Source organism: Simochromis diagramma, unplaced genomic scaffold, assembly GCF_900408965.1.
Source record: "Simochromis diagramma unplaced genomic scaffold, fSimDia1.1 OVJJ01000433.1, whole genome shotgun sequence".
Taxonomy (NCBI): Eukaryota; Metazoa; Chordata; class Actinopteri; order Cichliformes; family Cichlidae; genus Simochromis; species Simochromis diagramma.
In genome coordinates, this window is record NW_024387031.1 from 1,149,001 (window position 1) to 1,161,318 (window position 12,318).

The 12,318-nt window shown below is 42.8% G+C and overlaps 1 protein-coding gene across 1 annotated transcript; it reads right to left on the reverse strand.

Moving 5' to 3' along the window:
- Positions 1 to 2,545: 2,545 nt before the first annotated feature.
- Positions 2,546 to 5,632, reverse strand: LOC120740648 (uncharacterized protein K02A2.6-like). Its single transcript, XM_040043110.1, has 2 exons — positions 3,310 to 5,632; positions 2,546 to 3,210 (listed from the first exon to the last, which is right to left on the reverse strand). The coding sequence occupies exon 1, from the start codon at positions 5,138 to 5,140 to the stop codon at positions 3,386 to 3,388; it is 1,755 nt and encodes a 584-aa protein (XP_039899044.1). The 5' UTR covers positions 5,141 to 5,632; the 3' UTR covers positions 2,546 to 3,210; positions 3,310 to 3,385.
- Between the last annotated feature and the right edge of the window lie 6,686 nt (positions 5,633 to 12,318).

Here is a 12,318-nt window from a genome sequence, read left to right on the forward strand (position 1 = left end):
CATTACACACACACGCAGGTAGGAACAGAGGATTACCGGAGATAACTCCTTTCTTTGTTTTTCTTTTTCTTCTTCAAAAACCACAACCAGAACAACATACTCACTAGCGCCCTCTAGCACTTCTGGTAAATGCATCTACAGAACAAATGCAATATTATGTGTGGACACAACATCTCCCCCTTTGAACAAGGATTTCTTATGTGAACCTGACTTCATCATTCTGATGTATGTCACCTAATACATGTTTAACCCTTTAAGACCTACCATAGAACCAAGTCCGCCAGAGCTTATATTATATTTTTACATGGTGTGGTGCCATTTTTGGGAGCATTTCAAGTTGCTATACATCAATACAACAATTATAGCCCAGATTTTAATAATATGTATTCATTAAGTGCATAGTAATTACATAAATTGCAAAAAAGTCCAATAAACTACAAAAAAATTGAAAATCGTTTTTGCTTTTTTAACATATATTTCTAGTTAGAGAAATTTAAGAGGCTTATCCCTCAAAACTGTAAATACAAAAAAGTTGCACAAAATAGTTTCCTACCACAGGAAATTTATTTTGAGTGTCTTCATAGTTTTATTTTTGAAATACACCAATTTTTATACACTGCAGGAAAAACGAAAATAAATATTATACTGCAAATTTGCAAAAAAGCAGCATATGCATCAAAATAAACTATTTCCAGCAGTGCAATATGAGTCCTAAGCATCCCAGAAACGACACAGAAAGTCATAAAGTCAAACAGAACTTTTAAAAACACCAGTACAGGCCCTGAGGCCCTGATGGTAAAAAAGACTACATTTCCGCGAAAATGACGCCACTTCCGGTTTCGGGCAGGTAATGGCGGACATGCAAAAGTTCGAGCTGACGTCTATTCCAAAGTAGGAAGTGTTATGAACAGCTGATCGGATCGGCAAAGCCTGTTTCTGGAATATTATGTTTTTGTTGCTGCAAGCGCTTTTTATGCAGTTTTTGCAAAGCTTTATGTGGAAGGAAACTGTGACCTAGGACAAGCTGATGGCATAAGATGTAAGTACAACTCCTCCGGTTTCATATGCAAAAAAAATTATTGCGCTAGCTTACGTGGTTGCAGAGCTACCGGGATTTAAAAATAGTTACGCAAAACAGAGCGTGCCCGCTCCGACCGGCTCTAAAGGGTTAACATATTTCACATTACTCAGTAACATTCACTTTCCCATGACAAAGTCTTGGGTCCAGCAAGGTGGGTTCCTCATCCTGGTGGGCCTAAGCCTACTATCAGACTCAGAGTTAGATGCTAGATCAGTTCCTGGTTTATGACAGTCCATTGTTGTGTCAGAATCAGTACCTGTGTTCAGCTCTGACAGAGCCGATAAGTGTGAGGCGTTCCAGGTCCGTCCATCATCCAGCAAATAAGTGTTTGGTCCTTTCCTTGTCATGACAGTCCTTGGTTTGGAAAACTTTAACTCGCCTTTCTTTACCTTCCACGGCTTCCTAACCCGTACCTTGTCACCAGGCTGAAAGTTGGATGGTTTGGCGTGTCTGCGAGCATCAGTGTATTCTTTCATTTTCATTTGCTTATTCTTAACTCTTTCGCACATGGTATGCCTCTCTGTCTGAGGAACAGGCATATCCATTACCTGTAACTTTGTTCTCATTCGTTGTCCATGGAGCAGTTCTGAAGGGGAAACTCCAGTTGTTGAATGAGGGGTTGCTCTGTAGTCCATCAGGTAAGTTCTCAGGAACGATTTCCAGGGTTGTCCTTGAATCGAGGCAGTCTGTAGGCAGTCTTTAACGCATCTATTGAATCTCTCAACTTCCCCATTAGCTCTTGGGTAATACACTGAGGATCTCAGGTGTTGGATTCCCCTGTTTTTAAGGAACTCAGCGAACTCAGCGGAGAGAAATTGAGAGCCATTGTCACTTATCAATGTCTTTGGATTCCCTTCACGAGAGAAAACTACAGAAAGGAACTGAATGATAGTAGCTGCATCAGCTCGGGAAGCAAAAGCTACTTCAGGCCACTTACTAAAGTAGTCTACCAATGTGATGGCAAATCTACAGTCAGAAGGGGCTATTTCAAAAGGGCCTATGATGTCCACAGACACCTTTTCCCAAGCAGCAGCTAGTAAAGGAATGGGTTGGAGTGGAGCATCATGGGTGACAGCGGACTTATCATTCTGTCTGCACCTTGCACAGTTCCCTATCAGTGTCTCTATGTGACAATCCATTTTGGGCCACCAGTACAATTCCCTCAGGCGTTGTTTGGTACGTACAATGCCTTGGTGAGTTTCATGAGCTATATCAGTGAGTTTTTTCTGCAACGACTCAGGCACTAGCAATCGATGTGTACCTCTGACGATGCACTCGTTCAAGACCGCGAGTTCATGGCGGATTGGGAAGTACGGCTGTAAGTCAGGTTCCAGTGACATCTTCCTTGCAGGCCAGCCTTTCTGTATCTGCACACGGAGCTTTGTGAACACTGGACAGGCTTTGCACTCTGACTGGAAGTCATCCTCAGACACAGCACTCAAATCAGTGAGGATGGCTGCAACTGACTCCACATCCTCTGCACATGCCATGTCTGTCTCGGAAAGTGGGAGCCTAGAAAGACAATCAGCAACATGGTTCAATGACCCAGTTCTATATTCCACTTCATAGTCAAACTCCAACAGGCGAGCTGACCATCTGGCTATGCGTAGACCAGCTCTGTTATTGCCCTTAGTAGTCAGCAGTGTTGTAAGTGCTTGGTGATCTGTTCGTAGGAGGAATTTTCTGCCCCAGAGCCATGTGCGCCATTTTTCAGCAGCCCAGACGCAAGCTAGGGCTTCCTTCTCAGCAATTGAGTATTTCCTCTCTGCATCAGACAAGCTGCAAGATGCAAATGCAACAGTCTGTTCTGCATCATTACCGTCAAGTTGAGTCAAAACAGCACCTACACCGTAGTCTGAGGCATCTGTTGAGACTATGGTTGGCTTACTGGGGTCGAACATCACCAGGGCAGGGCTGTGCACGATTAACCGCTTGACTTGATCAAACGCTGCTTGAGCTGCTTCGTTCCAGTGGAATGAACAGTCCTTACGCAGAAGAGCTCTCATAGGTTCAACAACAGTCGCGTAATTTGGCACAAACTTGCTGTACCATGCACTCAAGCCAAGAAATGAGCGCAGGGTTGCAGGATCAGTAGGGGGCGGAGCATGCAGGATAGCAGTGACATGAGAGTCATCTGGCAGCAGACCGTCTGGACCGATCTTTTGACCCAAAAAGCTCAGAGTAGTTTGACGGAGTTGACATTTGTCAACATTGAGTTTCAGTCCTGCATTGTTGATTCTGTGTAACACAGCACGCAGGTTGGCCTCATGTTCAGCTTCTGAAGTTCCGTATATGATGACATCATCAAGATAGCATTGCACCCCTTTGGCCACGTAGGATTTGTGTCATCATCTTTTGGAAGACTGCAGGTGCTGAACTCAACCCATAGGGAACTCTGCAGTACTGGTACAGTCCTTCATGTGTAATGAAAGCAGTGAGCCCTCTACTCTCTTCATGTAGTTTCAACTGATGGTAGGCGGATTTAAGATCCAGGGTGGAGAACATGACAGCCCCATGCAGCTCAGATAGTATGTCCTCTATCAGTGGCAAGGGATGACTGTCAACGACCACCACTTTGTTAGGTTCTCTCAAATCAACGTACATGCGTATGCCACCAGTCTTCCTTCTAGTGACTACAATCGGGGAGACCCATTCAGATGCATCGATTTTCTCTATGATGCCATGTTCCTCAAGGTTCTTGAGTTCTGCGAAAACAGCATCACGGACTGACAGGGGTAAGCGTCTAAGTTTCTGCTGTATTGGCTTCACTTCAGGTCGCACCTTCACTTTATGTACGAAGTCCTTTGCACATCCAAATGCAACTGGAGACTCACATTCCTGTTTACATTGAGTGGGTAGAGCAGAGGTTTGCTGAAGTGTAGCACAGACCTTGGGACTGTCAAGAACTAATTGTCCCCCTTTTACGTGTAGCTGGAGGGCAGTCACCAAGTCCATTCCCAGTATGGGTGTTCCTGTTCTCACAATGTAGAGATCTGTGGAGGCACTCTTGCCATTGTAAGTAATGTCAGCTCTAAGACACCCTAATACATCCAGTTTCTCTTTTGAATATGTAATAAGCTGAACAGCTGGATTACTTAACTTAACTGAGCCAAAATTTGTGCTGTAAACATGTTCAGGCAGTATGGAAACACCAGACCCTGTGTCTACTAGTAGCTTAACAGTACATGCCTGTGCAGTATTTGGTACAGTGACAGTAACAGTGCACATCAGTTTAGCCGGATCACCACTGACACAATTGTCAACAGTTAAAACACACATTTCAGGCACAGTCACTTCATTAACAGGCTTATGAGAAGATTTACACACTCTCGAAAAATGTCCGATTTTCCCACACGTATTACATTTGCAGTCTTTTGCGGGGCAGGATTTATCATTGGCTTTGTGACCAGCTGAACCACAACGGTAGCACGTCGGAGCTGTATCCGTTTTTTTAGCTGCTTTGTATTTTGGCTTGCGCATCTTCTTTTGTACTTGAACAGCGGCAACAGGCTTTGTTTCACCAACAGCAATGGCCTTTGCATCAGCTATTGCAGCCTCTGTACGCCTAGCAATTTCCAAAGCTCGATCGAGCGTCAAATCCTCCTCCATTAGCAGTCTTTCACGTATACGAGCATTATTTGTCTTCTCTACAAGTTGATCCCGCAACATTTCATTCTCCATAGCCCCGAACTTACATTGTTTCATGAGCTCACGCAGTGCTGCAACGTAGTGATCTGTAGACTCACCGACAGCTTGGGCTCGTTGCCTGAAATGGTATCTCTCGGCGACAACATTGACTTTAGGATGAAAGTACGTTTCCAAAGCCTTTACGGATCCCTCGTAATCATCCGTAGCGAGTGGTAAGGCGCTGTAGATTCGTTGTCCCTCCGTTCCCAAGCAGTGAATGAGCAGGGCCCTCTTCCTCTCCGTAGCAAAGTCATTACCCCCGATCGCCAGCAAGTAGTTATCGAACAACTTTTTCCACGCAGCAAATGGAATTTTCGGTTCGCCCGGACAATCCAGGCACACAGCCGGGGGTTGCAAAGAGAGCAGAGCCATAACTTAATCACCACTACTCTCGTCGCCACTTGTTGTGTGGTGTTAATTCAGCAGGCATTACACACACACGCAGGTAGGAACAGAGGATTACCGGAGATAACTCCTTTCTTTGTTTTTCTTTTTCTTCTTCAAAAACCACAACCAGAACAACATACTCACTAGCGCCCTCTAGCACTTCTGGTAAATGCATCTACAGAACAAATGCAATAGTATGTGTGGACACAACAGTTGTCTTGACTGACAAGCTTATATTGCACAGATTAGCTCCCATGTGATCGACTGATTAAATATTTGCATTATCAAGCAATTGAACAGGTGGCTGTTGAGTGTATATTATGTGTTGTTAGATGGCTTGCACGCTTGAAACCTGATGGATTTTGGGGGATTTGAATATCTCCTATTTTGCCAAAGGACACCATGATTTGCAGAGAAAGGCGACGTGGATCAAATCACCAACTTTTTTAACTGAGCCAGCTCTGAACCCTAACCTGTTCTGAAGAAAATGAAAAGGATTCATCAGTAGGATTCATGTACCAGTTTTGGTACTTTTATCCACTTGTAATAGAGTTTCTTGTAATAAGACATCTGCTGCATACAGAGACAAAAATATTAAAGGGGTACACTGAAACTAAAAGACTTTTGGACAAAATAAAATAAGTAAAACCTGAATTTTGTAGTTTCTGATGGATTCCTGGGCTTTGAAAAAAATGCTTGTTGAAATTGTCTTCCTTAAGTCTAACTAATTATTGTCTAGCCCTTACCAGGAGTTTTTCAGGGCAGCTAAAAGTACCTAACCTGGAGTAGTTATTTTATCCTGCACAGAAAACATTCATGTAAGATGTGCATGGGAGGTTCCCACTGTTAGAACACACAAAACAACAGCCTACATTTTCATTTTTGAACATTTTTTTTTCCTGTTTTGTTACCTTTAGTAACAAAATAAACGTGTGTAATAAATATGACAGATGTTGCATAGACTGTCTCTAAGAGCGATTAAAATTTAAGGAAAAAAATGCAGGCAGAACTGAAAAAATCGAAAGCACGTGAAACAAATTAAAAAAACAAACAAAAAAACTGAAAGCAGAGTGATATAACAGCAACAAACACAGAACAAAGCGGAGCAGAGGAAGGCTGAGCCAGACATGTGAACCCTAGGCCTGCAGTCCCTATGCCGTTCCTAACATCAGTACACACAAATAGGAAAAATTCCCACAGAGAAAAGAGCCACACCTCCGGCTAGCTGTCCACAGTCATCTCAAAGGAGAAGAGCTTTGATGCCAAGCCTGCTTTTATGTGCCTCCACTGGGCCTACAGTATGTGTGTCGGAGACAGTTAGAGTGAGTGTGTTTACATAGACATGTACACTGATTTCTGCATGATTTTTGCAACATTGTTCACTTAAATACATGCATTTAATATAGTAATTGTAATCATTATGGGAATTGCCAGGCATATTTAACCATTGCATGATATCCTTAGGGAAGCTGTGACTTACACAGTGGTCCTCTGTCAGGATAAGCAGTCCACTTGACCGGCAGTGCTCATCCAGTCAAATCTAAATTTAGACATCAATTAAAATATGCCAAAGTGAATCGGGGTCTCTGCTTATCTTTCTGTTAAAGTCACTACACACCACCAGACTTAGATTAAACCATAAATTCAAACCATGTGATATTTAAAGTGTGTATTTTTGTTTGTATGTATGTATACAGTATGTTTGTTCAAATCCCTTCAAAATATGCCTGTTTGTTCTACAAAATAACTAAATGGTACACCTTCAATTCTTTCACTGGAAAAAGCTGCTGCATCTGTGACCTGTTATTCTGCTTAGGACATGTGAAAAAATATAATGTCTCTGTCCCCACCATCTCCTGACCAGGACAAGGCACTAATTGAGAAAATTGCTTTTTTTCATTATTATTATTATTATTATTATTATTATTACTATTATCCATTTGTTGCCTGCATGCCATCTCTTCATGTATATTTTTTTCCTTTTCATATCAACATGACAAGATTGGTCAGTGAGAAGGGAGGAGGCTGCAGGTTTATAGGGAGGAGGCTGCAGCGTTAGTGGTAAGACTCATCACTGTGACATGATGGTTTGTGAATGAGCTTTCCTGAGCCCTCTTCAATCTAACTTAGTGTAAAATTGATAACTTGTGATGTCTTTCTCGCATCACAAGCAGATCGCTTTTACATTTTTAACGTTCCTTGCACATTCATTCAGACATTTTGGTTACATTGACGAAATGAGCCACAACATTAGACATTTTTATAGATTAGTCAGTAGTGTTATATAAAAACCCAGCTTTGACACAGCAAAGGGATCAAACAATTTTTTAAACTTATAAATGACAGATCACCTGTCTGGCGTTAGCTGTCACTGCCATTTGCTGTTAGCTCCTGATTTATCCTGTCTCTCTCCCAGGGATAATTTATCAGATGTAATTAAGAAAATCACCACTGTTTTCTTGTCCATACATGCATGCTATTCCCTGGCTCTGGCTAGTCCCTCTCTTCCACAGCATGTCTTCTATCCTGTCTTCCTTCTTCACCCCAACCGGTCACAGCAGATGGCCCCGCCCCTCCCTGAGCCTGGTTCTGCCGGAGATTTCTTCCTGTTAAAAGGGAGTTTTTCCTTCCCACTGTCGCAAATGTGCTTGCTCATAGGGGGTCATATGATTGTTGGGTTTTTCTCTGCATGTATCATTGTTGGGTCTACCTTACGATATAAAGCACCTTGAGGCGACTGTTGCTGTGATTTGCTGTGAAGATAGCAGATGGAGTAACAGAAGAAGTCTTTACAGAAGAGAACTGTCATGCTGATGGGCATCATCCCAGAGGCCCACAACAGAAATTGCAGATGAAAGTTATAATGACATTAAATGTGTGTTTAGACAAGTTCAGAGAAGATGTACAGTGGGGCAAAAAAGTATTTAGTCAGCCACCGATTGTGCAAGTTCCCCCACCTAAAATGATGACAGAGGTCAGTAATTTGCACCAGAGGTACACTTCAACTGTGAGAGACAGAATGTGAAAAAAAAATCCATGAATTCACATGGTAGGATTTGTAAAGAATTTATTCGTAAATTAGGGTGGAAAATAAGTATTTGGTCACCTCAAACAAGGAAAATCTCTGGCTCTCACAGACCTGTAACATCTTCTGTAAGCTTTTCTGTCCCCCACTCGTTACCTGTATGAATGGCACCTGTTTGAACTCATCATCTGTATAAAAGACACCTGTCCACAGCCTCAAACAGTCAGACTCCAAACGCCGCCATGGCCAAGACCAAAGAGCTTTCGAAGGACACCAGGAAAAGTATTGTAGACCTGCACCAGACTGGGAAGAGTGAATCTACAATAGGCAAGCAGCTTGGTGTGAAAAAATCAACTGTGGGAGCAATCATCAGAAAATGGAAGACATACAAGACCACTGATAATCTCCCTCGATCTGGGGCTCCACGCAAGATCTCATCCCGTGGGGTCAAAATGATCATGAGAACGGTGAGCAAAGATCCCAGAACCACACGGGGGGACCTGGTGAATGACCTGCAGAGAGCTGGGACCAAAGTAACAAAGGTCACCATCAGTAACACACTACAACGGCAGGGAATCAAATCCCGCAGTGCCAGACGTGTTCCGCTGCTGAAGCCAGTGCATGTCCAGGCCCGTCTGAAGTTTGCCAGAGAGCACATGGATGATACAGCAGAGGATTGGGAGAATGTCATATGTGGTCAGATGAAACCAAAGTAGAACTTTTTGGTATAAACTCAACTCGTCGTGTTTGGAGGAAGAAGAATACTGAGTTGCATCCCAAGAACACCATACCTACTGTGAAGCATGGGGGTGGAAACATCATGCTATGGGGCTGTTTTTCTGCCAAGGGGACAGGACGACTGATCCGTGTTAAGGACAGAATGAATGGGGCCATGTATCGTGAGATTTTGAGCCAAAACCTCCTTCCATCAGTGAGAACCTTGAAGATGAAACGAGGCTGGGTCTTCCAACATGACAATGATCCAAAACACACTGCCCGGGCAACAAAGGAGTGGCTCCGTAAGAAGCATTTGAAAGTCCTGGAGTGGCCTAGCCAGTCTCCAGACCTCAACCCCATAGAAAATCTGTGGCGGGAGTTGAAAGTCCGTGTTGCTCGGCGACAGCCCCAAAACATTACTGCTCTCGAGAAGATCTGCATGGAGGAATGGGCCAAAATACCAGCTACTGTGTGTGCAAACCTGGTAAAGACCTATAGTAAACGTTTGACCTCTGTTATTGCCAACAAAGGTTATGTTACAAAGTATTGAGTTGTATTTTTGTTATTGACCAAATGCTTATTTTCCACCCTGATTTACGAATAAATTCTTTACAAATCCTACCATGTGGATTCATGGATTCTTTTCTTTCACATTCTGTCTCTCACAGTTGAAGTGTACCTCTGGTGCAAATTACTGACCTCTGTCATCATTTTAGGTGGGGGAACTTGCACAATCGGTGGCTGACTAAATACTTTTTTGCCCCACTGTACACCTCTTCTCATGTCATGCACTTACACATCCTCATCATTGGAACTGCTTTCTGAAGTGATGTCATACTGTACACCCCCAATCATCAAGTCAGTGGTTCAGCATGAGTCTTGGGAGTCTGAAAGATCCTGAGGTATTCAGCTGTATCTGCAGTTTCCAACTCAATATGCACTGCAGACCTGCATCAGGGCCTTTCGGTTACACATAGCACAGCAGGTCAGTCAGGAATCTTTAATTAGTTTTCACATGACATAACTGACAGATGAAAGCAGCTTGAAAGATAGCTTTTTAGCACCTGGAGAACAGTTTAAACTGGAGGTTTTGCATGCCAGAAATATTTTCAACAGGCCTGTACACCATGCTGGCCTTCTAACAGGCAATCACAAAAGACAATAAAATGGCTAGAACTTTTCAAACTTGAGTGAGCTACAAGAATAGTTTGGCTTGTTTAAAAAGCTTTAAGGACAGGAACTAGATACTTAAGGAATTATGCAATTAGGACTGGACCATCTTATGTTCTTACCTTCCTCCACAGTGGCTTTGCCTGTGAGACTTCCAGTGTTGCATTATCTCTTTCAGAAGTAGCACATCCTCATTGTCAAGCCTGTACTTAGAAATGTTGTAGTGCATCAGGTTGAGGGTTTGTGCTTTTATTTAAAGTCTTGGTTAGATAATCTGGTGGAGAGGTGAGGTGTGCATTGGGTGTTTGATCTGTCCGTCTGCTTCATCCTTAATACGCCTGTACCGGATCATGTTATCGTGTGATGGGTATTTAATGACAGGTTGTCCTTGTTGCATTGTTAATATCACATCCACTTGTGAATCAACTTCAAAAGAAAAGGACTCTCCTGCTTGCCCACTCTCCTCCGGTTCTGCTCACACACCTCTGGAAACCCACCTGTCACCCAAGTGGACCTCCTGGGACTGAACTCATCTTCCAGTCAAGTAAGACCAATTTCCAGTTTCTACAATCCACAACCTCTTTTGAGGCATCATTAACACTGTTTTTCCTCCTCCACAGAGTTCCCATGTGTGAGTCTGAACAACACAGATTTCACTGCGTTAGATCTGCTTATTCACTCGTAAATAAATACTTAAGCTGAATGTGCTTTCTTAGTCTGTGTCAATCCTTTTTAGGACAGCAAACTGCAAAAGTACCTGTTTTTTACTTCTTTCTTTTTTTTTTCTTTTGTCTTTTGTTAAGGCATTGAGCTTGGTGCTTGTCACATAAATTCCTCGACTTTCATCTGGAGCTCTATCAGAAGTCCAGACCTCTTGGTCCTACTAAAAAAATGTTTTTTAAAGTTATGGCTATATTCATGGAAATATACATATATATATATATATAAGTATGGATTGTTTGTCATTCTCATTTCTACCTTGTACTTTAGAATTTGGACAGTAAAACAATGAAAGACCCTGCTTGCCTAGAAGTAGAAATGTAGAAATTAGGATCTGGTTCTCTCTCACTTTCTTGACTTAACTCATTAAAATTAATTTATAAAAGTTGAAAATCACAAAGAAGAGTGCAGCCAAGCAAAAGTACCACTATAAATTTTTCTTTATAGTAAGTGTATGCTACTGTCACGGCTGCCGGGGCGAGCTGTGTGGTGTTGGAGGAAAAGGACCCAAAATGCAGGCAACGACTGATGATATGAGTGAGAGTTTATTTACAAGTGCCAGAGTGACAAAAAATGGGTAATGAGGCACGAGAGGCTACTGAAGAAACCTACACTGGGAAAACTAAAGAGCAAAGAGACGCAGACCAAAGAACAAAACACCATGGAATGCAGATGAGCCGACACAGAGCACAGACCGACACCCGCTCTATAGCTGTGTCCCAAAACGTAGGCTGCATCCTTCAGAGTACCCGGCCTTCATGGTCTACGTGGACTGAGTCCTTCTAAGACCGAGAAGGCTGGAAGTGCGAGGCTGTGAAATGGGACGGTCTAGCCTTCAGATTTGCGTCACCGCTGTGTCGGTGGAGCCAGGACACTGGCGTTAGTTCTCGACCGTCTCACACTTCTGTTTAATCAGTTTTCTGTTTGACTTTTATTCAGCTGTGTAAAAATCCCGGAGAAACCCACCCGATGGATTAATAAAGTTTTATTTGATCTAATAATCTAATAACTTTGATCTCAGCCAAACCGATTTACTCCGGAACAAATAAAACACAGAAAAAAGCTAAACAATCAAATTTTTAAGTTATCCGATGAAGCCGGGAGTCCGCTGCTCTCGCCGGCTCGTATGACTACTGAACCCCCCGGCTAGCTATCAAGCGGGTGGGTAAAAGAAGCACTTTTGCAAATATGCGATGTCTTGATAAACAAAGCAGATGTTTGAAGTTTACACAACTACTTTCTCGCCTGAAAATATGTTAAAAGTTTATTTTGTGACCCAGAAAGGTTAATAAGAGTAATTTTAAAACTTAGTAGCATTGTTGGAAACTGAAATTGACTGGGCAGCGCTATGAATTCTGGGATATGGTGGTCCACGAAGGACACACCCGACCCATCCTTCAAATTTGGGGAAATGAAGGACGCATTTGTCAGCCGCATTTGAAGGAGTCGACGAATTGGGACAGCCTTCGTCACCTGGCTGTGACGTAATCAGCCTTCAAATGCGTCCTCCGAAAGATGCAGCCGACGTTTT